Here is a 27,107-nt window from a genome sequence, read left to right as displayed (position 1 = left end):
TCTACTTCATGATGGTTCTCTTGGCTCATGGGTGAAAACAGTTACAAAGGAAGCCCTGGATACCTCAGAATGCAACTATGTTCTTTTGCACATGTGTGCACACAGGAGAGAAAGACAGAGAAAACCATAAGGCAGTGAGACAGAGACAGACACAGAAGAAGCTAGTAGTATGAGATTCAGCCCTGTATGACCACGTGCTCCTGGGGGAAGAGAATGGGAGACATGACTCCATTATTCCCCAAAGTTCCTATTCTGTGCTTTGTGGGCAACTTAAGGGTTTTCCAAAGGTAAATTGGATTATGTGCTATTTTTTTTTCTTTTAGGCCAATTTCCTAATCCTCACATTTGATGCTATTCCGTTGTAGCAAGTCAGATTAGAGCGAATAGAAGTAGTTTTCAGAAACTATTATCTCTTTTAGCAGGTCCAAAATAAAAACTTCTTAATAAGTAGTAGAGATGCATACACTGTACCTCCCTCAATATTATTTCACATCAGCTACAGCCCACTGCTTTTCTGTCAGTCTCTCTCTGTTGGAGTTATTCTGTCTCCTTCTACCCACCCACCCTGCCTACTGTTTGGTTATTTCTTCGATACCTTACAGTGGCCCAGAGGAGACTCTGTTGGGTGTTGCCCCTTTAGAATCTTAGGACTTCATTTTTCAGCATTGTTCACTTTTATCTTATAAGATATAAGAACTCATAAATTTTTAATACTGGAAGAAACTTGAGAGAGAACTTTTACTCCAGTCCCTCTCTATGGATAAGAGGATCAAGGCTCAGAATTCCGAAGGGATTTATAATCTTGGTGCTGGGACAAATGGAAAAGTGGGCCCTGCGTATAGGCCTCTTACTTCGCAGTCCTGTGTTCTTTGTAGGCTGCAAATCAAGGAAAAGCTGTCTGTAGGTGGTCCCTGGAAAGAGGATGTTCAAAAGTGCAACTCAAATGAGGTTTGGGGCAGACCACTGGATTTATTTTAAGTGTGAGGATAATTAAGAATAAACTATTGAGGGCCGGCCCCGTGGCTTAGCGGTTAAGTGCGCGCGCTCTGCTGCTGGCGGCCCGGGTTCGGATCCCGGGCGTGCACCGATGCACCGCTTCTCTGGCCACGCGTGAGGCCGCGTCCCACGTACAGCAACTAGAAGGATGTGCAACCACGACATACAACTATCTACTGAGGCTTTGGGGGGAAAAAAAAGGAAGAGGACTGGCAATAGATGTTAGCTCAGAGCCGGTCTTCCTCAGCAAAAAGAGGAGGATTAGCACGGATATTAGCTCAGGGCTGATCTTCCTCACAAAAATAAATAAATAAATAAATAAACTATTGGGATCATCTAAGTTTTATCAAGGCTATAGAGAAAGATACTAGGCTTTAATTCATTTAAGGGATTAAGTTGTCACAGCAAGAGCTGAATATACAGCAACTAAGTATCTGAGCTGGGCCAGGGTGCTGGGGAAGGTGGCCTGTGGTTGGGAGGGTTCCTGGTGAGTTCCACCTGCAATCAGAGTACAGCATGCCGCTGCGGCCACTCATTTCCATGGTCACTGAAACATGGGTATCAGGACGAGAAAGGGTTTGTACTGCAGGCTGTGGTATATAAACTAGTCCTGGGTCGTGTGTCAACTGGGAGACTTGTGTATCAAAGGAATGTGGGAGATATGCTCCCTAGGGGTTGCTTAGAAGCCTTTTTAAAGAGCTCCAGCCCAACTGCTCTTTAATCTCTGATATGGGGATGATACCTAGACCCACCACAGGCACCACGTGCAGCCTCAGGCCACCCACTAGCAGCAGTGAAATGTCAGATAGCAGCAAGCCCTGGAGTGGCTTCCTTCCAGCAGCCTTAAAAGGGTGCTCATCCTCAGTGATGCGTGCCCACAGCCCATATCCCTAGAGCACTCACTATGCCCCAGGCCTTGTTCAGCACTTTATGTATATTAAGTCATTTGACCCTCCCCACCCTATTAGGGAGGAACTGTTATTCTCCCCACTTCACAGATGAGAAAACTGAGGCCCAGAAGGCTTCATTGACTTGCTCAAGGTCACACAGATTGAATTCGGAGAAGCTGAGATTTGAACTCAGATCTCTCTGACTCCCAAACCCAAACTCTTATCGACCGCATCACGCTGCCTCCTGTATTCACTCTGCAAACACTTACTGCCTAAATTGTACCATCCTCTACAGAAGCCAGTAGCCCCATGTGGCTCCTGAGCCCTTGAAATGTGACTAGTGCCACCTGTTGAAATGATAATATTTTGGATATATTGGATTAAATAGAATATATTATTAAAACTAATTTCAGTGTTTCTTTTGACTTTTTTTTAATGTAGCTACTGGAAATTCTAACCTTCCATTTTATTTCTACTGGAGAGTGCTGGTCTGAAAGATCCCAAGCCATGTCGCAGAGGGGCCTGAGAGGCGGCCATTGAAAGCAGACCACAGATAGTGCTGGATGGCTGTGCGCAGCTAGCACCCTGCCACCAGGAAGACCAGTCTCCTCTTACTGCTAAGAGATGGCATGAGTCAAAACCAGCATTTCCCGAAGAGTATTTTTTAGGAGATTAATAGCAAAACGGAACAGTCTCTTAGTAAAATACAAGCCTGGGTTTATCAGCAGTTTGTACCACTTCAAATAGATATTCTTTAAATATTTTCTCAAGTTATTTCCAGTGTGCCTCGGTTTCCTCATTTATGAAATGGAGATAATAGTCCTTACCCTGTCTGGTTGCTGTGGGTAATAATGAGGTTAATCCATATAAAGTGCTTAGGAGAGTGCCTGATACAGAGGAAAGCACTCAACAAACGTCAGCCAATATTATTATAGTGGTAGTCATCGTTTTTGTTACTGCGTTTAGGTGAAGAAACTGCAGGATTGTGAATGAGGAAGGGTGCAGCAGGGCCTTTGGGGGTGGTGCCCAAGCTTGCATACCTGAGTCAGCAAATTTAACTCCCTAGTTGGCTGGAAGCACCCACTCCTTAGAAGACAGTGTGATGACCCTCAGACGTGCCTCCTGCAGCCCACCAACCACCACAGCCACTTGAACTGCAAGAAGCTTCTCACTTGTTTTCTTCCAGTGACGTCTTCTCTCCCTGAGAGGAAGGCCCGTCAGTACACTCCTCTGCGTCTTGTTCTATCGCCAGGGTTGTTCAGTCCCCATCACCTGCCCCATAAACTAGCCAAGATCCCGTAAGTTTCCCAATTACATGGTTAAACAAATGTAGACTGGTTTCTTTCCTGCAAGGCTTCTCAGAGCTCATAAAATGCTAATGTGCGTGGAGAAAGTCCCAGATGTGGATGCGGCGTCAAGTGTTTTGCAAACCTACTTGATTTGTTTTTGGAAATACCTTCTGGGACTAATGTTACGTAAACCACTCTTGGGGAAATGTTGTTCATAAGGGTCCTGGCCAGCCAAAAAGAGTCTTAGCAAATCCTCTTCTACCACTGCCTTTTGCCCCCATTTCCCGTTAGTGCTGTGGATGGAGCACTACTAGCCATGGGCATGCCACTTTTCCCCCCACAGCTCACAGATAAAGGTGGGCTTAGGGACATGATCCTAGTGAGTATCTAGGGATTAACTGTTGCTTTTAAAGCTAGCAAATTGAGGCCCCTTTAAAATAAAATGAAACCTTGGTGAATTTTCATTCATACACTTTAGAGCTTTATATGTACAGAACAATTCCCCCCTCTTAGCTCCTTCCCCACCGGGGTTCTGGAAACACATCGTTCTTTATTATTAGAACATTCATTGGTTTTATGGCTGTTTTTGTTTTTATGTTTTCTCTTTTTTTCCCCTACATTATGCTTGTTTATTCATCTTCGTCTGATCTCAATAGACTGTTTCTCTTGTCCTACTGAGTCTGAGGCTTCATTAAGTAACTCTCTGAACATCCCGATTAGTGCAGACCTTAGATCTGACTAGAACAAAGACGGCCTGGCAACTGCCATGGGCTTCCACTCTCTGCTCCCTGTTTGTTATCAGCTGCTGGAGCCAGTTGAGAGGTGGAAGTGTTTGTGGCATTTGTTTACATCTAATTATATCTCAGACTATGTCTTCTCGCTATCAATCTGCATGTGCTTGTTACCTAGATTGGAAGTTCCATGGGAGCAGGGACTGGTCTTTCATGTCTTTACTTTGTTCCCTCCCTCTCTCCCTCCCTCTCTTCCTTCCTTCTCTCCTTCCTTTCCTTTAGGAGATTCTCTCTAAAATAAAATTGTTGTGTTTGAGAAACCCTATTGTCAACATGCTAATTCATAAAGAGGGGATTTTGCATACTACTAGTAAAACAATAACTAATCATTGTTATCGTGTTAAATATTTAATGGATGCTTCCTATGGGCCAAGCACTGCTCTAAGGGCGTTTTATGTATTATCTCTTTTAATCCTCACAGTTACCCTTTGACGTGTGTGCTGTTATTATCCTCATTTTACAGATGAGAAAACTGAGGCTTAGAGGCAGAAAGGGCAGCTAGAGTAGCACTAAGTCAGGCACGTGAGCCAGGGCTGGTCTGGCTCCAGAATCCAAGTGATTCCTATCCAGCTTCCTTCTGGCTGTCAGGCCCGTGTGGAGCAGGAAGGGGACTTGCTAAAAGGCTCGCTCTCCAGTCCTCCCTTTGGTCCTGTGCTGTGTGGGATTCCTCTGCCCAGTTAGACCATGAGGTCATAAGGTGGCTCAGTGCCTTAAGGAAATCCAGTTAAATTTTGATAAACCTTATGAAAATAGAGAGCAATAATTAACTTCCTAGCTGTTAAAGTTAACTTTCACATCTCCTTAACCCAGCCCCAGTGGGTGGGAAACACTCAATGAGTAACTGCTGAATAACAAGGCCTGGATGTTATTTTCTAAAATAATTCCACTTATTTAGTAATGTAATATGCATTTTATTGCATGGCAATGTGAAATGAAGCTCATTTAAAACATTTTTACCAATAAATAGGCAAATGTTGTTCAAGTTTCTGTGAGGCTTTTTAATAATCATACCATCTTTAATTTTTATGATGCTTTCATTTTAAGGATTGGCCCCAAGTTTTATTTTTGTTTCATTGTTGCTGTTGTTTATTTCAACTTACCTAGCCCAGTGCCTTGCACAAAATAGGTGCTTAAAAAATAATATTTTTAAAGTCAACTTATAATTTACAAAGAATTTTCTATATACTTTCTAATTCTCAAAATAGCTTATGTCTTTGAAATTATTATTGTAAGCCAGAAAATTGTTTTTAAGCGCAGTCTCTCTCCCTTAAATGGTTCCTTTTGGATCTAACTCACTGTGTGACTTTATAACTGATAAAAATAGAAAAAAACCACAATATTTATTGGTTTCTTCCTGTGTGCTAGGCACTTTACATGCATGATCTCCAATTATTCCTCGAATGAACTCTATAAACTAGATACTGTTCTTATTCAGCTTTATCAGTGGGAGAACTGAGGGGGAGCAAAGGTCAGTTATTTGCCCCAGGTCAAAGAGGACTTGAAGCTTGCTCCCTTCAGATTATGAGCTCCTAGAAAGCTGGCTGTTTGTTATGGTGTAAGCATCACTGCTTCCCCTTCCCCTTCGTAGTCATCAAGGCCGAGACAGTTGTAACAGCCAACATTAACTCACATTCTTGGAATAAAATGTTAACAACTGTAGTGCCTGTGACTTGGCATTGGGAAGTACACAACCACCAGTTAGAGCTTCTTAACGTGCCTAGCTTTGTTTCCATGTACATGTGAGGGTTCAGGTGCAAAATATCACACTTTTCTCTGAATACAAATGGTGCGTTTGATTCCTGGAGGTATCCCATGCTGTTTTTTTCTAATTAAGTCTGGTTTCCTAAAGAAGTTTTAGGTTCACAAAAAAATTGAGAGGAAGGTACAGAGATTTCCCATATATCCCCTGTCCCTGCGCAAGCGTAGCCTCCTCCGCTATCGACATCTCCCACCAGAGGGTACATTTGTTACAATTGATGAACCTATGTTGATGCATCGTGATCACCCAAAGTCCATAGTTTACATTACGATTCCCTCTTAGGGTTGTACATTCTGTGAGTTTGGACAAATTTATAATGACATGTATCCATCATTATGGTATCATAGAATATTTTCATTGCCCTAAAAATCTGAATGCTCTGCCTATACATCCCTGCCTCGCCTCAACCCGTAGCAACCACTGATCTTTTACTATCCCCATAGTTCTGCCTTTTCCAGAATGTAAAATAGTTGGAATCATACAGTGTGGAGCCTTTTCAGATTGGTTTCTTTCGCTTAGTAATCTACATTTAAGTTTCCTCCAAGTCTTTTCATGGCTTGACAGCTCATTTCTTTTTAGCACTGAATGATATTCCATTGGTTGGATGTACGACAGTTTATTTATCCATTCATCTACTGAAGGACATCTTAGTTGCTTCCAAGTTTTAGCAATTATGAATAATGCTATCCATAAACATCTCTGTGCAGGTTTTTGAGTGGGCATAAATTTTCAGCTCTTTTGGGTAAATACCAAGGAGCACAATTGCTGGCTCATATGGTAAGGGTATGTTTAGTTTTGTAAGATACACCCAAACTGTCTTCCGAAGTGACTCTACCATTTTGCATTCCCACCAGCAGTGAATGAGAGTTCCTGCTGCTCCACATCCTCATCAGCATCTGTTGTTAGTGTTCTGGATTTTGGCCATTGTAACCAGTATGTAGTGGTATATCATTATTGTTTTACTTTGTATTTCCTTAATGATATATGACGTAGAGCATATTTTCATACACTTATTTGCCATGTATGTATCTTCTTTGGTTCAACATGCTATTTTAAGATTTGAACTAGGTCGGGTTGCTCATAAGCTATTTAGTTAAGTAAAGATGATTAATTTTTGAGGAACCCTTAAAGAAGAAGAACCATGGAAAAATGATTTCTTATTTCTGAGTGTCATACTTGAACTTCAGGAAGAGGCATGAAAATGGTGCAGTCACTTTGGAAGACAGTTTGGCAGTTCCTCAAAATGTTGAACGTAAAGTTACCATTAAGACTCAGCAATTCTACTGCTAGGTATATACTCAAGAGAAATGTAAACATGGCCACACAAAAACTTGTACATGTCTGTTCATAGCAACATTATTCGATTGAGTTTTTGGACCCAAATATCCACCAGTTGATGAATGGATAAACAAAATGTGGTATATCTATACAGTGGAATGTTATTTGACAATAAAAAGTAATGGAGTACTAATACATGCTACAACATGGATGAACCTTGAAAACATTGTGCTAAGTGAAAGGAGCCAGACACAAAAAGCCACATATTTTATGACTCCATTTGTATGAAATACAAGAATAGGCAAATCCATAGATAAAAAACGTAAGTTAGTGATTGCCAGAGGCTGGGGGGAGAGGGGAGATGGGAGTGACCACTAATGGGTATAGAGTTTCTTTTTGGGGCAATGAAAATATTCTAAAATTAGGTAATGGTGATGATTGCACAACTCTATGAATATACTAAAAACCACTGAATTGTGCACTTTGAAAGTATTAATTTTATGGTATGTAAGTTATATCTCAATAGAAGCAATAATAAATGTAAAGCTATGTGTGAGAAAAAGAAAAGCAAAAATACAGAGACCATTTGTACTGCGCTTTCCACGGGGGATCATTATATAGCCCATTCTGATAAAACGATTAGCAAAATGACATTGCAAATTTGAAACTCTAGCCTCAGTTCCGTTATGCTAAAAGGTTACTAAAGAGGAATGTGGATGACTTTCTTTTTATCCTAACAGTGTGTGTCCCTTGGTGGAAATCCTTCTCTGTTATTAAAAATTTCTATTCAGAGGCAAGAGAGTTGAGTAGGTATACAACTTATAATGTCTATTTTTTCAATTCTCAGTAAAAATATTCATGCATGTGTAGTCAGAGTGACTATTTGAATCTTTAAAGCTCATACAAGTTTTAATGCTAAATTCAATATTGCTTGCTAAAATGGTTAAGGTGGTGGAAATTAGCTGGGCTAATTAGGTCAGTAAGTATGATTCTCACCCATTAGGATAAAAGATCAGATGGATAAAAGACCAGGAAATATTATATATTAGAAAATGTTACTTTCACTTCTGAAGGAGTAATTTTATTCCTGCATTTTCAGGCCACATCAAGTGTAATGAATTATTTCTTTGATACACATTACTTGTGAATGAAATGTCTTCCAGGCATATTAGAATTTACGTGGGTTGTTCTCTGTTAGAAATTGTAGCGTTTTAGTGGTTAATGCCTTAATTTCTTCAACTTTGTTATTTAAATAAGTGTACCTTGTTTCCAGTTAGTGCATTGATTCACCTTCAGGTTTTTCCATGCCCAAGTTCCCTCTGATGATTTTCTGAGAGCACATTTTTTTCCCTTAGTGGTCAAAGAGTGACTTATACACAGCATTTCCTGAGTGTTTTTCTCACTGTGGGTATACTTTTCTCTAAATAAACTCGATAAATCAAAATATTTACAGAAGACGTTAAGTAAAGATTATTTACTTTTCACAAACTGACATATTTCTTTTTTTATCAACTTTATTGAGATGTGATTCATATGCCACACTATGCATCCATTGAAAGTGTCCAATTCAGTGGTTTTTGGTGTGTTCACAGACGTGCAACCAGCATCACAGTCAGTTTTAGAATATTTTTATCACTTGAGAAAGAGACCCTGTACCCTTTAGCTATCAGCCCTTCATATGTCCCCACCCCACCTCCAGCCCTAAGCAGCCAATCTACTTTTAGTCTGTATAGATTTGCCTAGTCTGGACATTTCCGATGACTGGAATCATATAATATGTGGTCTTTTGTAACTGGCTTCTTTCACTTTACTGATGCAATAAAGTTTATCAAAGTATTTTTTTTTTTTTTTTTTTTTTTTTTTTTTTTTTTTTTTTGTGAGGAGATCAGCCCTGAGCTAACATCCGCCAATCCTCCTCCTTTTTTGCTGAGGAAGACGGCCCTGGGCTAACATGGGTGCCCATCTTCCTCCACTTTATATGGGACGCCGCCACAGCATGGCTTACCAAGCAGTGCGTCGGTGCGCGCCCGGGATCCGAACCAGCGAACCCCGGGCCGCCGCAGCGGAGCGCGCGCACTTAACCGCTTGCGCCACCGGGCCGGCCCCTATCAAAGTATTTTATAATTATAAAAGGGTCAATTCATCAGGAATATTTAGTAATTATAAACATATATGCACTGCATAACAGAGCACCAAAATACATGAAGCGAAAACTGACAGAAATGAAGGGAGAAATAGACAATTCAACAATAATACTTGGAAACTTCAATACTCCACTTTCAATAATGGATAGAACAGCTAAGCAGAAGATAAATAAGAAAATAGAAAATTTGAGCAACACTGTTAACCAACTATACTTAACAGATCTCTATAGAAAACTCTACCCTACAACAGCAGAATACATATTCTTCTGAAGTGCACATATAACATTTCTCCAGACTAGACCATATTCTAGGCCATGAAACAAATCTCAATAAGTTTAAAAGGATAGATGTAATGCAGAGTATCTTCTCGGCCACAGTAGAATGAAATTAGAAATCAATAACAGAAAAAAAAAATGAGGAACTCAAAAATATGTGGAAAGTAAACAGCACACTCCTAAATAACCAATAGGTCAAAGGAAGAGTTGGAAAGTACTTTGAGATGAATGAAAATGAAAACACAACATACCAAAACTTATGGGATGCAGCTAAAGCTGGACTTAGAGGGAAATTTATAGCTATGTTTTAAATGCTTCTATTAAGAAAGAAGAAAGATCTCAAATCACTCATCTAACCCCCCACTTTAAGACACTAGAAAAAGAAGAGAAAACAAAACCTAAAGCAAGCAGAAGGAAATAATAAAGATTACAGCAGAAATTAATGAAATAGAGAATACAAAAACGAGAGAGACTTTAAGACCTTTGAAATTTTACTGATTATAATAAATTAATGTCTTCTGTAAATATTTTAATATAAACAAGGATTATTTGTTTTTCACAAAATAAATGACTTATTTTCTTAATATATTAAAAAATATTTAATTTTCAATATGGTTTCCATACACCTGTTGTAAAAAGCTAATCTTTGTGAAAATATACACCAGACACTGTCCTTTTTTCTAATTCAGATTCAATTTAGAAACCGTCAACCAAACCATGAGTCCATTTCAATCACCAGCTCCTGAGAAATCATGCCTGATAGAAAGAGCACAGTTTAGGGTGTTGACCAAATTCATACCTGATTCCTTGTACCACCACTTCCTATATATGACATTGGACAAGATGCTCAATCTCTTTGAGACTTACTTTCCTCCTCTGTAAAATAGAGGTAGTTTTCTCATCATATGTAGAAGAGCCTAGTTCAATATCTGGCACATAGTAAATGCTTGATTAATATCTATTCTGTAATCATTTGATGATTTAAAAATGGAATGACAGCCTATTTACTCATATGGCATGGGTATGCAAACATGAATACACTCGAAAGAGAGACTGGAAGAAAAAGAACCTACAGTTGAATCCTACTCTGTACCAGACTTTGGGCTAGTCATGTTATCTATGGCTGGAGCATATATAACTTGTTTGACATTTTGGACTGATTTCACTATTTTAATAACTGCTGAAACACTCAACTTTGGAAAAATGCACATCCTGGCCTGAATTGATTGTTTCAGCAATAAGTTTTAAAGTTTAAATTTTTGAGCCCTTCAAATATGAAACCATTTATAGTTTAACTTTTTTGTTGTTGTTGTTACTTGTGTAATAAATTCTACTCCTTCTGTCTTAGGTAAGCATGCTTCTGGGCTGTACAATTCTGTTGCCTGTTTTAGACTACAAGCTAGTGGCATTCAAGCTTTAAAGCACGTTTATGAGCTGATAGGCACGATAACTGATTAAATGCTGTTTTTACTCAAAGCGTGATTGGGCAGGCACTTTTATGCTTATTCTGTTTATCGTGTGGTTGATGATTTTGAGATTGAATATTTTCACCAGCAATACAAGCTTCAAGCCAAGTTGGAGACTAGTGCTTCTCAAGACTTTAACATAAATATGAATCACCTGGAGATCTTGTTAAACTGTGGATTCTGATTCATCAGGTCTGGAGTGGGGCAGGAGGGTCTGCATTTCTAACAAGCTTCCAGAGGTTGCCAATGCTGCTGGTCCCTGGACCACACTTTGAACGGCAAGACTGTGTAGAATACAAGAAGTACCTGGGCAATGAGTAGAAATGAGTAGAGTTAATCTGGCATTATATATCATGGTCCCAATTGCTTATTCATACTCTCTGAGTTTAATCTACTCCCTTAGCTAAACCCTGAAATAAATTAATTAAAAATTCAGAGGCATTGAATAGCCGTGATTCTATTCTTACATTTCATGTATTACAGTGATTGAATACAGTAATAGAAAAATACCTTGTTGTGCATTTTCTATAGTTCCTTTGTATTGTCTGTTAGCTTGCCTACCTCTCAGACCTCTAGAGCTGCATTATTGGCCCTCGCTATTTCTATGGCAAAGAACAATGAATGGCAACCACTTAAATCCCAGCAAGACTTTGGTTACCAACTGAAAAGAATCATATGCAATTGTTTCCCTTAAATTCAGGTCTGATTTTCTAATATCTTAAGTGCACATTTATGAAAGCTCCCAGGGAAGATAATTTCAAGTCCTTAATCATTTAGGTGAGAGTGTAGATGGAGTTTCACCTGTAGAGTCCATAGTGTATAGAACTTGATTTTGTATGTAATTTGACTACAGAGGTATCATTTTAAGATGTGTCAACTTAAATTCTTAATATGAAATAGATGTGGCTTGAAATGTAATGCATGCCATCTGATTTGTTACAGAGCACAGACACAGTCACCGTAAAGACAAGAGGAAAACAAGAACAAGAAAACGGGGAGAAAGGAGTAGCTTGGCTGAGGATGTGGCAGTATTAAAAAGCCGCTTAGCAACGGAGGCGTTTTCTGCCTATGATAACAAGACGGACAGCACAAGGGAAAAGAGGACCCACAGAAGAAGAAAACGTTTTTTATCCTATCCACGGTTTGTAGAAGTGATGGTGGTGGCAGACCACAGAATGGTTTTATACCACGGAGCAAACCTTCAACACTATATTTTAACTTTAATGTCAATTGTAAGTACATTCAAAAGAAGGTGATTTATGAGGTCCCTAAATGTGCCATTGGGGAATGGGTTTCCACCCAGTGCTTTGGAGGATCATTCAGGGCTGGCATTTCAACGATTCAGGCAAGTGACTCAAGAGAACATAAGATTATTCATTGGTGGCCTTTTTATAATGACGATAATGGTTATCAATATTGAGTGTTAATTCTGTGTTAGACAATATGCTTCTTACTTAAAAGGCATCACTTCTAATCCTCCTGGCAACTCTTCTAGGCAGGATTATCATCCCCATTTGACAGATAAGAAGACTGAGGCTCAGAGGAGTTAGGTCACTTGCCCATAGTCAGGTAAAGCTAGTAAATGGCTTTGAGACTGCACATAACCTTTAGCTTGTCCACTTCCCAAAACCACTACTCTTTGTCTGACATATGAACTTGCACAGTCAAGTGTGGGTCTCCAGTAAGACTTTTTGGATGCTGGTTGTGAATTAGTCCCCCATGGAGCTTTTTAAAATGCAGCTGCCTGCCTCTATCTCCTTCCCCACGATTTTAATTAAGTGAGGCAGAGGAATCTCTCACTCTATTTTTCTACTCCCATTTTGAATCGAAAAAGCAATACATTTGTGTGATTTAAAAAAATCAAATAGAACCAAAGACAATTGATGAAAAATAAGTGTTCTTCCCTACCCAGGCTCCCAGGCCCCTTCCCAGAGACAAACACTGTTACAAGTTTTTTGCACGTATTTCTAACCAGCGCTGCCCAAGAGAAATATAACACAAGCCACATATGTAATTTTAAATTTTCCAGTAGCCACAGGAAAAAGTAGGAAACAGGTGAAATTAATTTTAATAACATTTTATTTATTTTTTTTTTAATATTTATTTATTCCCCCCCCCCCAAAGCCCCAGTAGATAGTTGTATGTCATTGCTGCACATCCTTCTAGTTGCTGTATATGGGACGTGGCCTCAGCGTGGCCGGAGAAGCGGTGTGTCGGTGCGCGCCTGGGATCCGAACCCGGGCTGCCAGTAGCAGAGCGCGCGCACTTAACCGCTAAGCCACGGGGCCGGCCCTAATAACATATTCTATTTTATATTCCAAATATAAAGGAAAACAATCATTTCAGAAATTGTTAATGAGATATTTTCCTTTTTTTTATACCAAGTCTTCAAAATTTAGTGTGTGTTGTACACTCACAGCACATCTCAGTTCTGACTAGCCACATTTCATGTGCTCAGTAGCCACATGTGGCAAGTGGCTACCATATTGGGCAGCATAACTCTAGACCTTTCTGAAGCAAATATGTATGCATATACAACTTTTTTTCAAACAGAAATGGAGCATTCTCATATACTGTTTTATATATTGCTATTTTCTTGAAATATTGGAGATTGTTCCATTGCAGCCCATGTCATTTGCCCTCATTCGTTTTAAGCCTCAGCATAGCATTCCTTTTATTGGATTGACTGTAATTTGTTTGAATGGGAATCTACTTTTAATAAGTTCCCCAGACAAACGTGGAAAGCAACCATGTTTGGGAATCTTGCTGTAGAGTTTCTTCTTCCCTCTCACTGGCCTGTGTTCTGCCTTGTCTTTTCCCTCACTGCTGTGAACCATTCCTCTGTGGTCCCCACTCCCACACCCTAAGCTGTCTCCCCTCCACCCTCCCCTCACCCCCTTCCCCCTGCCCAGTCCCATATGCCCCAGCCCTCTCCTGTCCTGGAGGAGGGAAAGGAAAACTTAATCAGGCCTTATACAGACTCAACTCCCTTTCCACCCCATAAATTCAGACTTGTCATAAGAATTTCGATTACGAGCATGGACTTTGGGTCAAATTGACCTAGGTTGAGAGTTCTGGCTCTGCTACACACTGCTGTATAGTTTTAGACAAGTTACTTAATTTCTCTGAGACTTGGTTTCTTCATTTGTTGAGCAGAGATTGTAGTAATACCTAGCCCAGAGTTTTGCTGTGAGGACTAAATGCAAATACGTATGCAGTTTTCAGCAGGGATCTAGTCCACAATAAGCATTCAGTGAATGCTAGCTCAATAGTAATGAAAAAAAAAATCCAAGTTGTCAAGGACAAACATGGGTGGTAAACACGAGGAACAGCAGTATCAGCAAACATAGGGTCAATGTGAGATTCCGTAAATTGGCAATATAGGACTTCAGCTGGAATGAAAGTGCTTGATCAAAAATTAATATCCAGTGTTTTGGCACAGAGAACTGTTAAATTGCAGGGCAATGTAATTCGGAGAAAAACACCTTGAAATTTAAACTTATTAGAAGTCATCATTATCTAAAACTGCCATCTGTGAGTTTTACAAAGAGACTTTTAATAAATGTTTGTTGAGTGAATGAAAATTCAAAACTACAAAATGCATATGTTGCATGAAATGTAAAAAGAGGAGGAGCCCAGCGTATGAAGTAAATTGCTTATTGATTACACAGAGTTCACAATTAACTTTGAAAAATTTATCTCGGTTGCAGGTAGCCTCTATCTATAAAGACCCAAGTATTGGAAATTTAATTAATATTGTTATTGTGAACTTAGTTGTGATTCATAATGAACAGGTAATAAAGTTGTTTCTTCTTTCTTCTATCTGTATCCGAAATGGCATATCTAATTGGTGTTGGTACAATGGACCAACCATAATTCTTTTCTGTATTTAGGAAGGACCTTCCATATCTTTTAATGCCCAGACAACATTAAAAAACTTCTGCCAGTGGCAGCATTCGAAGAACTATCCGGGTGGAATCCAGCATGATACTGCTGTGCTTGTAACAAGGTATATGGGTTTCTGATTCCTCAAGTCTCTCAGTTACTGGTCAGGTTGGTGGGATGAAGTCATATATTCCTGGTAGCCAGGCCCTAGTCCAGGGTTTTTCAGTCTCAGCACTAATGACATTTTGCATAGTTCTCTATTGTGCGGGCTGCCCTGTGCATTGCAGGATGTTTAGCAGCATCCTTCGTCTCTACCTACTACAGACCAGTAGCACTCCCTCCTCTCAGTCGTGACAACCAACAGTGTCTCCAGATGTTGTCAAATGTCCTCTGGGGGTTGGGGGACAGGGACAGAATCACTAACCAATAGGTGCCAAGTCGGTGATAAATGTGTTAGACAAGCCTGAAAGTGAATGCCCTTTTAGAGGGGCAACTGCTATTCAGATTGAGCTGGTTGTTACCATGCAGGATATGAGTTCAGTGTTGCCAGCTTCTGTGATTTTGTAAGAACTCAGAAGTATGGATTTTTCTTTTAAGTGAAATCTCCCAATTTTTAAATGGTAGCTACGAGCTCGAAAATATTTAAAATGCTGTGCAGGGTAACAGAGGTATGCTGGCTGGCCTAGCTGTGCCTCCTGTCGGCCACCTCTGATATGGTCATGAATGCTTACTCTTAAATGAACTTAAAAGAAAGCCATTTAGAGCCTTCTCAGGAATGTTCATTAAGAAACTAGAAGTACTTCCTCCAAAGTATGAGGAAAAGTCCTGGTGGAGACATTTCCACTTGCTCTGTGGCTACCCCTGCAGCAGAAGAAGATCTCTCTATGTAGCTTTTAATCTTTAAATCAGTGATTCCCAAACTTTTTTGAGTTGCAAACCCCTGGCCTTAATAGTTTGCTTTTTATAACCCCCCTCCATAAAGTGGGTGCTGTTGTGAACGCCTAGAAGACTCTAAAGTGTTTACTTGTATTGACATTGACTCTTTGGTGTCGCCAAGGCCCTAAGTCTGCTTTGCTTTCAGACAGGATATCTGCAGAGCTCACGACAAATGTGATACCTTAGGTGAGTCTGCTGTGCGTATCCTCTGTGGCTACAACAGTTTACTACATGATTTTATTCCAAGCCACAATTGCTTTTTAAAGTAAATCCTTGTATGTGTGTGTTTTTTTTTCTTTTTCTAATAGGTCTTGCTGAACTGGGAACCATCTGTGATCCCTACAGAAGCTGTTCTATTAGTGAAGACAGTGGATTGAGTACGGCTTTTACAATAGCCCATGAACTGGGCCATGTGTACGTTTGTTTCCTTTCTATGTTGTCATTTAATCCAGAGTGACTTCAAACTTTTGTTCCTTCACATCAGTGAGCATTCACTTGACTTTAGAGAGTGTGAGATGCTTCTCAAGTCATAGTAGAGTTTGTAGGGTTGAAGAGCTTTGAACCTAATTGGGACAAAGGACTTAGATTTCAGAAAGATGAGTACATGCAGTGTACCCTCTTCAGCTGTAGCTCATGTGTATCTTTGGTTTCACTGCACAAGTTTTCTATGTAAGGTCTAATATTCCCCTTTGTTACTGGGAATTAGGGGAATGGGGCCTTTCCAACCCATCCACTGAAGCAGAGGGTATATTAGCTTGGAGAACTTTCCTAACTTAACATCTTTGTCTAGGAGAGTCCCCCAACATTGCCCTGGCCCATAAGATTTTCAAAATCTAGATCCTTCCTGATTCTAGTTATATAAGGCTAGAATTCAGACATTTAGCCCCTGGGAACAGTGAGATCCCTCTTTTAGGGAAGAAAATGAACAAAGATACAGAGAATAAATCGTTTCCTAATTATGGTCACTAATGTCTGGGCGTTATGAAATTAACTTTTCCTTTTTGTTCTTTGGAAACAGAGCATGGTTAGAACATGCAACCAAACAGTGTACATTTACTAGAAAGTATTCTGATTTTTTGATCTTCATTATTTTCTTTCTAGAATGATTAAACTACTTATACTATATCTTTTTGAAATAATTTTCACAAAAGATGTCATTAATATCATATAGTTTGCATGTCAGATGTTAACTTTATTTAGAGATAAGATCATCTATTAAGCAAACTTTTTCATTTAGCAAATATTTTTTGAAGGCACCTATGTGCAGTGTAGTGTGCTAGGCATAAAGCAAGATGCGTATATAGAGGTATCTCCAATTCACTTCAACATTTAGGGGGAATATTTAAAACTAAGTGCCTTTCAAACATTTTAAAAGCACACCCCTTTTCTTTTTTCCAAAGATAAAATATTGTCAGATGCCCAATATTTAGAGAATAAAAGAGGCATGGCTTTCAATTAAGCAGTTGTGGTGGGCCAGAGTCCTGCTTTGTCAGCTGCCACTCTTCCCTTTGTTTCTGAAACACCTTTGTGAAACTCAAGGATTTCTTGGAACTCAGTTTGAAAACTGCTGGTCCCACCAGCATTTCTCAAGGCACAAAGGCTCTGACAGTAATGGCAAGAGAATGATCTGCGAAAAGAAAAGAGTTTTGTAGTCCAGTGATCTAAAAAAATTACTTTCTAGTCTAGCACTGCTTGGAGTCACAAGGCTAAATGGTATAAAATAAAGGCTCTGAGAAGACCTGTATTAAAGCAAAGTGTTGGTTTTGTTTCACTTAGTTTTCCCAAACTTATTTTAACAGAACTTTTGGGGGATTTTTTGTTTGTTTTGCATAAAATCTAGTAAATTTTTTTAGAATTTTAAATAGGAGATGTTGATTTGATCATGAAGAATAGGGTGGTATTTCAACAGGTAGCTCTTCCTATCCCAGGGAAAGAATGGGGAAAGTTACAGAGACAGGAATGTATTCAAAGGGCAAGAGTTTGAGTGATTAGCAGATTAACATTTCCCCCCAATATATGTCTGAGAAAAGTACACTATTTAAAGAACTGTAATTAATTTCCTGTTAATTCTTTTCCCATAAGAGCTTCTAAACTCCTTTTAGCCAGCCAGTTTATAAGGTTGACATTTTAAGGAAAATGAGAATTTTGAGTAGCAAAAACTAAATATTTTCAGCTATAGAGAAACTTCAATGCACAGTTAACAAACATCTCCCAGCAGCAAAAACCATGTTATGCACATTGTTCTAGGAGCTTTCATTTATATTATCTCCTTTAATCTTCATAATCTCCCCAAGGCAGATATAATTGTTTCCCTCTGTCTGACTTAGTGATATTAAATAATTTGCCCAAAGTCTATAGCTGATGCTGGGGTACCAGCATACAATGTTGGGTTACCAGCTTTAAGATGGAAATTGGCTGGGAGCCAGATACCTATGTCCAGGACTGAATTGCTCTATATTTTCCTTGACTTGAGGAAAACATAGGCTGTTTCCCTACCTATAAGGCGGAGATAATACATATATACCCTGTGACTCTATTATTAATACATATAAGACATACACATCTCATGTCAAAAGTGTCAGGAAGTAAAAAATGAAATAATTGGTAAATTATTTTTGTTTTGGTTCTCTGTCTCATATAGTTAGCTTTGCTCCTATTTTAAGGAAGGTGAAAATCCTTTTATAAAAAAATTTGCTATGGTACTTTGTAGCAGATTTTCTAATGAACTTTTTATAAATTAAATGTTAAGTTGTTACAACCATGACTTTATGATAATATAACACCCAGGAGCTTTGAGGGGACAAAAGCAATTGATCTTGTATTTGTCGAGAATCATTGGATGCTTCGAAAACAGCTCCTACCTTTTTGTACCAGCTTCATAGACACACAGAATCTAAGAGTTAGGAAGAATTTGGGAAGTAATTGAGTCTCTACTGGAGACAGAAATCCTTACAGAGTATTCCTGAAAGATCTTCCACACCTTGTCCAACAGGAAGGAATATAGTTTATATATATATGTATATATATATATACTCCAAAACACAGAGGTTTTGCAATCAGACTGAAGTGGATTCTAGTTCCAGCTTCCCTGATTTAGTAACTACGTGACCTTAATCAAGTAATTAAAACTCTCTACAACTCAGTTTCCTCATCTGTAAAATGTGTAATAATAGTACTATTCATTGGTTCAAAGGTAGTAAATGAAATAAAACATCGAACACATTTAATACACTGCCCCATGCATTGGGAATGCTAAAAATTGGTTATTATTTTTTAGTAAGTGCTCAATGAATATTTATTATTATCTAGCCCCTGCTATGAGCAAATGTGCCTGGCATTTGCATGAAAAGAAGTTTTCTTTTATGTGATGAAATAAACTGGATTTTATCAAGTCATGGTGGAGATGGGGAATAAACAACTCCTTTGCACCAGGAGAAACTAACAGCTAAGATTTGAATGCTTTGCTTGTCTATTAGGTTTGTTGATTTGTGTATTACACTGACTATGTAGCTGGGAAATGGAAACCTGAGCAGTTTTAAGAAAATGGCATTAAGAACTAGCATTAAGAACTACTAAGTTCAACCAAGACAGTTTGAGTCTTTCCATCTTATGGTTTCCATCTGGTAATTATTCCATCTGGCAATGATTGAGGGGACTGAATTTTTAAAAGAAAAAGAAAACGGAGCACAAGAGAAAATTAATGGAGTGGACTTCACAGACTTTTATCCCAGCTTTTACTTTTATATGAAGCAAGTCTACGTACTTCTGTCTGACTCATTTATTTCCACATTTCAAGATGAACTAGTGAAGAGAATGCCTCCCTAAATGCTAAATTAATGATATGCATCAATTTTGTGATTGGGAACAGTCATCCAGCAAGGACAACCCCTCTGAGCTTGTCATCCAATGGATAATTACCATGTGGGTCATAGAATTAATGTTTCTGGATTAAGAAATACTTCATATCATTTTTTTCCCCACTTCCTCTGGCTAAGCCAAGAATGGCAAATATGTGTTAAACCTGCTGCTGAGTTACCTCCCAGGCCCAAGAGGACGTTGGCACTCCATCACAGACTTCTCTCGGGCGGAACCTGGATTAGTTTAAGAATCCTTTTGTGCCCAACTTTTCAGGAAGCCAGTACCAATCAACTGGTGTTGGCATGAAGCATGAAACTATTTGCCATCTCTGAGTTAAGCCAATTGAATTGGTATGCCTCTGGTTTCCACGCTCGCAGCTTTCCTTAATGAGTCTTATTGCGCACGAACTTTGCATACCTGTATAATGATATACCTACCTGGTTGTATCATTTGTCAACCTGACCCAAAAAGGAGGAGATGCCAAGACCCATAGTGAGCCTTTTATTAGAAAGCTTTTGGCTTCAAGTTTTGACACTTGACCGACTCTTTATATTCACAACATTATCATAACCTGCCAAATTCTTGACTCTATAAATTGGCCTTTAACAGCTTATTAGGAATTCCAACTACTGTATTCTAGCACCAACTACAGCATATTCAGAGCCTCTGCACTTCCAAAAAGTGCACTTAAACCAAATAATGGACCAATCCACCACATCTTTTTTATATATATTAATGACACTTTGTATTAAATTGAGTGAGAATTATGTTTTATTCTCCATTACATTTTGAATCATCCAGTAATTGTTCTGCTTACCAGGATTCAGGTCCTTATCCGCAATGTAGTCAGTTCATTTTTTTCTCTTAAACAGATGCATTCTTAAAGCAATTATAACAGCTCTGTCCCTTGGTGTTTATTGACATTCTCATTGTCTCATTGGCCTTAGGTTTAACATGCCCCACGATGACAACAACAAGTGCAAAGAAGAAGGAGTCAAGAGCCCCCAGCATGTCATGGCTCCGACACTGAACTTTTACACCAACCCCTGGATGTGGTCCAAGTGTAGTCGAAAATATATCACTGAATTTTTAGAGTAAGATTTGAACTTTCTTTTAGCATGGGCTTCTAGTGTCTGGCCTCCATGTAGTGAACTAATTGTGGGAAAGAAAATGTAGAGTCAAGCATTCCTTTGAGTTGTTATTTTTATTGACATTCCTTGGAGGAGCAAAAAAAATACTCTCTGACATCTGTGCAGTTCATAGCCTCGCCCGAGTTTAGAAGATTACAGACTGAGCTAAAGAAAAGGTTGGGATCTTAAAGAGAGTATGTAAAGGCTGCTTCATTCTTGGGAAAGCTATGGAATCTGTTCAGGTCTTGGGGGAGGGACCATGAATGTAATTACATGATGAAGGAAGGCCACAAATATCTATAGGCTTCAAACTTAGTAATTTTGGCTTGGAAAGGGGTCGGGTAGTGAGATGAGCCCAAAGAAGGTGATGTGGGTGGATGAAAATTGCAGCAGACCTCTGTGTTGTTGAGCTGAGAACATTCTCTCTGTCTCTCCCTCTCTCTCCCTCTCTCTCTTCTTTTCTTGTTTTGTTTTTTAAGCTTCCTGCCAGGCCGCTCAAAGATTCAATTACATTGTACAATGTCCCTGTGTCACAGATTTATTGCTCCTCCCTCCCAGATGTGCAAAAGGTTAAGTGATTGTCCCAAGGTCACTGGGTGTATATTTCTCCAGCCACAGGGAAGAGGGGGCTTTATTAATCAGAACTCACCGGGTGTGAATTTTCCAGAAGAGGTGTTTGCAGAAAAGTCAAAGAACTGGAGGGTTGCTGTTTTTCTTTTTAACCAGATGATCTAAAGTGTTTCTTGCTGTAGTTGTTGATTCACCCACTCATCCCTTCAGCAAACATTTACTGAACAACCTTTGCTGTGGACAGGGCCCCATGCTTGGATGAAAAAGACACCATCTTTGCCCCTAAGAACTGAGTCTGTTGGAGAAGATGGGAAAAAATAAACAGATAATTGCCCGAAAATGTGATAAATGCTGTAAGAGATACATATTTCCTGCTGGCTATGTGGTTTGCATTGCCAGTGTTTCCATGAACAAGTATACACCAACAATATAACTTCAGCTTCTGGACTTAACCTCTTATGAAAAGAATAAAACAAATATAAAAAAGGAACTCTCCTCTCTACCATTAAAATGACGGGATGCCCTTCCCTTTCATCTGGAGCCTCGGACGGTCAGTCTCACGCACTGCTCTCACCATCTATATCTTTCTGCTTCCCGTAGCACTGGTTACGGCGAGTGTTTGCTTAACGAACCTGAATCCAGATCCTACCCTCTGCCTCCCCAACTGCCAGGCCTCCTTTACAACGTGAATAAACAATGTGAATTGATTTTTGGACCAGGTTCTCAGGTGTGCCCGTATATGGTAAGTGTTTGGGGGCCGTTTCTGCCCTCATGAATTGATTCTGGACTTCTTTATGGTCATAGTTTTCTATTGGATTCTCGCTCTAACATAAACCACTCATGGAAACGTTGAGAATGGTCCATTGACTATTCATGATAATAGTAATGATGATGATGGTGATAAACAGTAATGGTGCCCAGTGTCAGATGGTGCTTCCCCTACACTTCTCATTTCCCTCTCACGACAGCCCAGAAGGGACACGCCCTTATCATTTTCATTTTACAAGTGGGGAAGTGAGGCCCATAGAGGACACCGTTACAAAGCTGGTAATGGCAGAGCTCAGCCCTTTTCTCTCCCTGTCTCCTTTCATGCCCATTGACCTGTGCAGGTGACCTTTATTATAGGGACTCTTCTAGATTCATGAAAGGTCATTCATGAGACAAAGCTGACTCCCTGTGTTAGCTTGTCAGGGCTGTGTCCTGTGACCACCTGGGGCTTGAAATCATTTCTGGTGGTAGCTCAGCTGGTGGGTGTGTGATCTTTTGATGTATGTGTTGTGGACATTTGGACCAGTGGATATGATAGTGGTTATTGGGATGCAGAGGAGCGGAATTGTGCTTCTCTAGGGTACGCCATTCTGTTCCTTGGGGTGTTTGTTTATTTTGCTGGGAGAGTCTTCAGAGATAGCATGGTGAATTGGAAGTACAGTGATTCTCTGGAAATAATTAAAAATTTTGAGTAAAATGTATCTGCGATTATATCCATTTCTGGGTGACTTGAGATAGCAAACATTAGGAGTAATCAAATGCCCAACAATAGAAAAGTTAAATAGTGTCTCCCTTTAGTGGAATATTATACAACAATTGAAAATTAACTACACATGGAAACATGCTCCTGCTATAGTTTTAAGTTAAACTAACAGGATAAACAATTATTTTATAGAATAATTGTTTCTCTAATACAGTTCTCAACTGTAAAAGGGGGGACAGCTGCAGGAAAGACTGGATCACTTGAGGCTCTTTTCCTATGTTTTAAAAATAAATTGTTAGTACCTTTTGAATTTTGCTACTATGAGCATGCTTTGTTTTAATAATCAGGGGGAAAAATCTTTAAAAAGTATTTTCATAGACATGTGTCTCTTGGGCTGCTCTCTCTGTCCCTTGGAATATTTTATCGTACTCATACCAAGAAAAAAAGATCCCTTTCCAACCTACACTATATCATTGGCAAAACAATAGTTGAAAGCAATCCTTGCCTTGTTTTATACTGTCTAATCACATTGTCGCTGAATTGTCATTCAACTGAATTGAGCAGATGCAGTGTCGCCGGCTGTGGTGCAATAACGTGGATGGAGCGCACAAAGGCTGCCGGACTCAGCACACGCCCTGGGCCGACGGGACGGAGTGTGAGCCCGGAAAGGCAAGTAACGCCCCGACCCGTCCTTCTGTCTTGGGGAAATGGGCACGATTTTGCCTGAAGGCTCAGTCACCACTGTTTAGAATATAAGTTAGTGCAGTGTGTTTTAGCATGCATAATACTTTTTTGAGACAGGAGGTTTAGCTTTACTATTGAAAATTGTGAAAACTTACGTTATAGCCTAACACTGATACAAAAGATATAGCTGTCACTATTGCCTTCATTTTAAGACAGAACTTTTTCTCATTTTAACTTTTCTGAAATCCCAGTGTGCTTTTCAATTTATGAGTACATTTAATGTGAGGTAGCGTTTCTTTTTCTTCTCTCTCTCTTTTGGCGGTGGCAGTGGAAGACTATTATTAAGTTGCTGGAACATCTTAAAATCAAGGAAATACAGAAATACAGTAAACTTATTGTGTTCTCTACTGGGATGCCAGGGTTTTACCAACCTGTGTTGGTCCCTTTAAGCAGTTGTGACATCACCTGGGATATATCCAAGTCCAAATTTTGAGTTGGTTATAATGGTTCCCACTTATTTGTTAATAACCAAACAAAATCTGCTCCTTGTATGACCCATTGATCACAATGTCCCACACACCCAGAAGTATAATTAATGCAACCTTCTGCACCTGGTGTCCTTCTGAAAAAAAGATATTAGTGATATCATCATCATCACCCAAAAACTTTGGTTACAGAAATTTTTAGGTATAAACTCTGATTTTTTTTTTCCATATGGAAAACGGCATTCTGTGCCTTACCAATGATGCAATCCCTGGACTATATTCTGAGTCTCCTGTCATCCTCGCTTATATTTTTCCTGTTTTCTCTCTTCTTCACATTGTCCACTTTACTCACTTTTAATATTTTATTCTCGTCTCACTTCCTTTTCCTCCACTTTACCTTGTAGAATCCATAGCACCCAGAGTGTTTCTGTGGAAGCCGTCCTAAGAGATGACGGAGCTTAACTCTCCCCCAATTTTATAGAAAGAGAACAGAAAAAAGAAGCGGCTTGCCCAAGGTCGCTCAGCCCATTTGGGGCAGGGTCCCCCCAACACCCCAGCCCCTCCCCACCCCAGTTCCCTCCTTCGCTTTGTCTGAAGGGGCCACCCAGTCTACTGGAGCGGCTGTAACTCAAGCTTACTGAGCTCCTTTGGTTTCCCAGGGTCAAACTGGAGGACTAGTGATTTCCTCACTCGTCTCTCAGGGTGGTTATAAAGTTACATGAGCTGGAGGGCATTAAAGTTATTTGAAAAAGAGAAAATTCAATACAAAAATAAAACATTACAATGAAGACGATTTTATGCTTGACTTCACTTGGTGACTAAGTCAGCTCGTGATCTCGCTTCTTGATGGCGAGGACCTCGGCAATTGAGAATACAGCTTTCTCCAGTAAGAACCTAACCAAAACTGTACACAGACATAGACATAACAGCTTCTGTACCTTTCATTAGCTTGAAAAGAAATATATCTCCTTGGCCAGAGTGAATCTTTCACTTTTTAACGGAACATTTAACTCAATATGTTGATGGTCAGAGGACCATAGGTTTGAGTGGCAATATGGTTCTCAGGTTTCCATGGAAACCAAAAAGAATTCGCTCATTCTTGCAAAATGAAGATGTGGCCTCAGAGTCCTTCTAAACACAGTGACTGACCCAGACAGCTGCTACCAGGTGATGGGAGATGACAACAGACATGATACTAAGTTGACGACTTGGTTAGTTGGCTTGAGGTAGAGCCAGCCAACGATATTACTTAAATTGAATCTGTTTGATCTCAGAAAAATCACTGGTATTGTATCATGGTTCTTGGTCACTCTGATGCACCCAACTACTGTGTCTATTTCTGAGACATGTTACTGCTGGAAAAACGGTAACAAAGAAGAATTCTCAATAATATGCTGAACTGAATTATGTTTGGTAGAACTGTCATGAACGGGCCACCAAGCTCCGTGTCCTGGTGTGGTATCCCAATCAATCCTGGAACATTTGGGAGGATGTCTGTTGTGTCTTTTTCTAATCTTCTGTTTTTGTAACAGAAGTAGAAGATAAGGGATTGCGGGGTAATCTTACACCTGAGGGATGGAAAAATTTAGGAGATCTTTCAGAAAATTTTTTCCATGCATGCTCGTGTTCAGCAAGAGCAGGAGACTTCAAGGCATTCCAAGGGCAGGCTCCGAACACTTTCAGAGAAGCAACTATGCCGAGAAACTGATAGGTACATTTTTAGTTTGTTTTAGAAAAGTGGCCGAGTCTAGCAGCTTTTATTAAAGATGTGGGTATACGTGTGTTTATTCCCCTGAAGAGTATTTATGCATTTTACAAATGCCAAAGGTGGTGGATATGTTGGCATAGAAATTCTTTGTGTTTTTTTCATTTTGTTTTGTTTTCATAGAATTGGCAGTAAAACCATATGCCTTTTCTCTAGCAAATTCTGACTCCCTTTGCTGCTGGGTTAATTTTTTTTCTTTCTCTTCTTTCTGCCCTGCTCCCTCAGCAGTAATCTGTCTTGGGCTGCTGACACAATGTTATTTTGATGAATGACTCTCCGATGCCCTTTATTTTCTCCATTCTCTTGTTAAGTCCATTAACATTTTCATTTTAACCCTGTATGTGAGTCTGAGGTTTGAAACTCTTTTGTTTTAAGCCTCCTTGGGACAAAATTTGACCTCTAAGTCCCTCTTCCAACCTCCTAAAAAAGATGCATTTATGTAACATATCATTTAAATGGTTCTGGACACTTTTAGGAAAGACTGACTATATTTTGGCACAGGCTGCACCAGCCACTTACTGCTTTGTTATGTTGTAATGGCTATTCCAGTATGAAGCTGGTGCTTGTCGAATTTACCTGGTAAAATAGATGATCTTGGTACATATGTGCCATACAGTCCCCATGTCCAGCCTCTGTCATCTCAGGGACTTCCCCTGTTCCTCCAAGGTTCTTCCTCCCCTTTGAACACCCATCAATGGCCATATCGGTAAGAAATGTTTAATTTGCAGACCAGTTTTGAAGTAGAAGCTTTCTTTTAAAAGGGGACCATATGAGGACGTCTGAATGCAGTGCTGAATGGCAGCACTCTGATAAACCTGTGTCCTTATTTTGCTCTGAAGTTTATGGTAATGCTTACTGAGAATTATGGTCACTTTAGAGTTTGTTCTTGTGTGGAGGTGGAGTCTATAGAATAGAGAGATCAACAGGCTGAAGACTAAAGTGTCAAGCAGAAAAAAATGTATTTCCAGGCAACTTCTCATTATTAAAATCCATGAATAGTCATAGGAATTTTCTCCTAACTTTGTAGAATTTATAAAATGTGGATCTGGCATCAAGATTTGAGGGCCGAATTTGGGCATCAGCTATGACCTCAATTATATATTAGTTAGGAATTTTGTTCAGGTGAGACTCAATTACATCAGTGTAAGCAAATTGGCTCTCTTTCTGACACAAAAAAAACCTAGTCTAGAGCTAGGCAGGTTATGGAGCTGTTATGGCAGCTCCACAAAATCATCAGAGACCCAGGACCTAATTTCTTTCTGCTCTGCTATTGTATGTCAGTGGCCTCCATCCTCAAGGTCACAAATTAGCTGCTGCAGCTCCAACCATCAACTCTGAGTTCCAGAGAGAATGAAGCCAAAGGGCAAGGAACAAAGGGACAAAAGGACCTTCCCAGGAATCTCACCTAATGAATTCTGCTGACATCTCTTTGACC

General features: G+C 39.6%; 1 protein-coding gene across 2 annotated transcripts in view; it reads left to right on the top strand.

The window, feature by feature from the left end:
* The window catches only part of ADAMTS9 (ADAM metallopeptidase with thrombospondin type 1 motif 9), a 164,425-nt gene that overhangs the window by 16,953 nt on the left and 120,365 nt on the right, over window positions 1–27,107 (top strand). For both annotated transcript variants that reach the window (XM_058562485.1, XM_058562478.1), the window contains exons 4-11: window positions 11,831–12,120; window positions 14,599–14,682; window positions 14,782–14,897; window positions 15,855–15,895; window positions 16,018–16,123; window positions 20,515–20,661; window positions 21,868–22,009; window positions 23,303–23,407. In XM_058562485.1, the coding sequence (XP_058418468.1) occupies window positions 11,831–12,120; window positions 14,599–14,682; window positions 14,782–14,897; window positions 15,855–15,895; window positions 16,018–16,123; window positions 20,515–20,661; window positions 21,868–22,009; window positions 23,303–23,407 (1,031 nt within the window). The remainder of the gene's footprint in view (window positions 1–11,830; window positions 12,121–14,598; window positions 14,683–14,781; window positions 14,898–15,854; window positions 15,896–16,017; window positions 16,124–20,514; window positions 20,662–21,867; window positions 22,010–23,302; window positions 23,408–27,107) is intronic.

This window comes from Diceros bicornis, chromosome 2 (assembly GCF_020826845.1).
Source record: "Diceros bicornis minor isolate mBicDic1 chromosome 2, mDicBic1.mat.cur, whole genome shotgun sequence".
Lineage (NCBI taxonomy): Eukaryota > Metazoa > Chordata > Mammalia > Perissodactyla > Rhinocerotidae > Diceros > Diceros bicornis.
The sequence above is the reverse complement of the archived record's forward strand: the minus strand, read 5'-3'. Positions and strand labels throughout refer to the sequence as shown.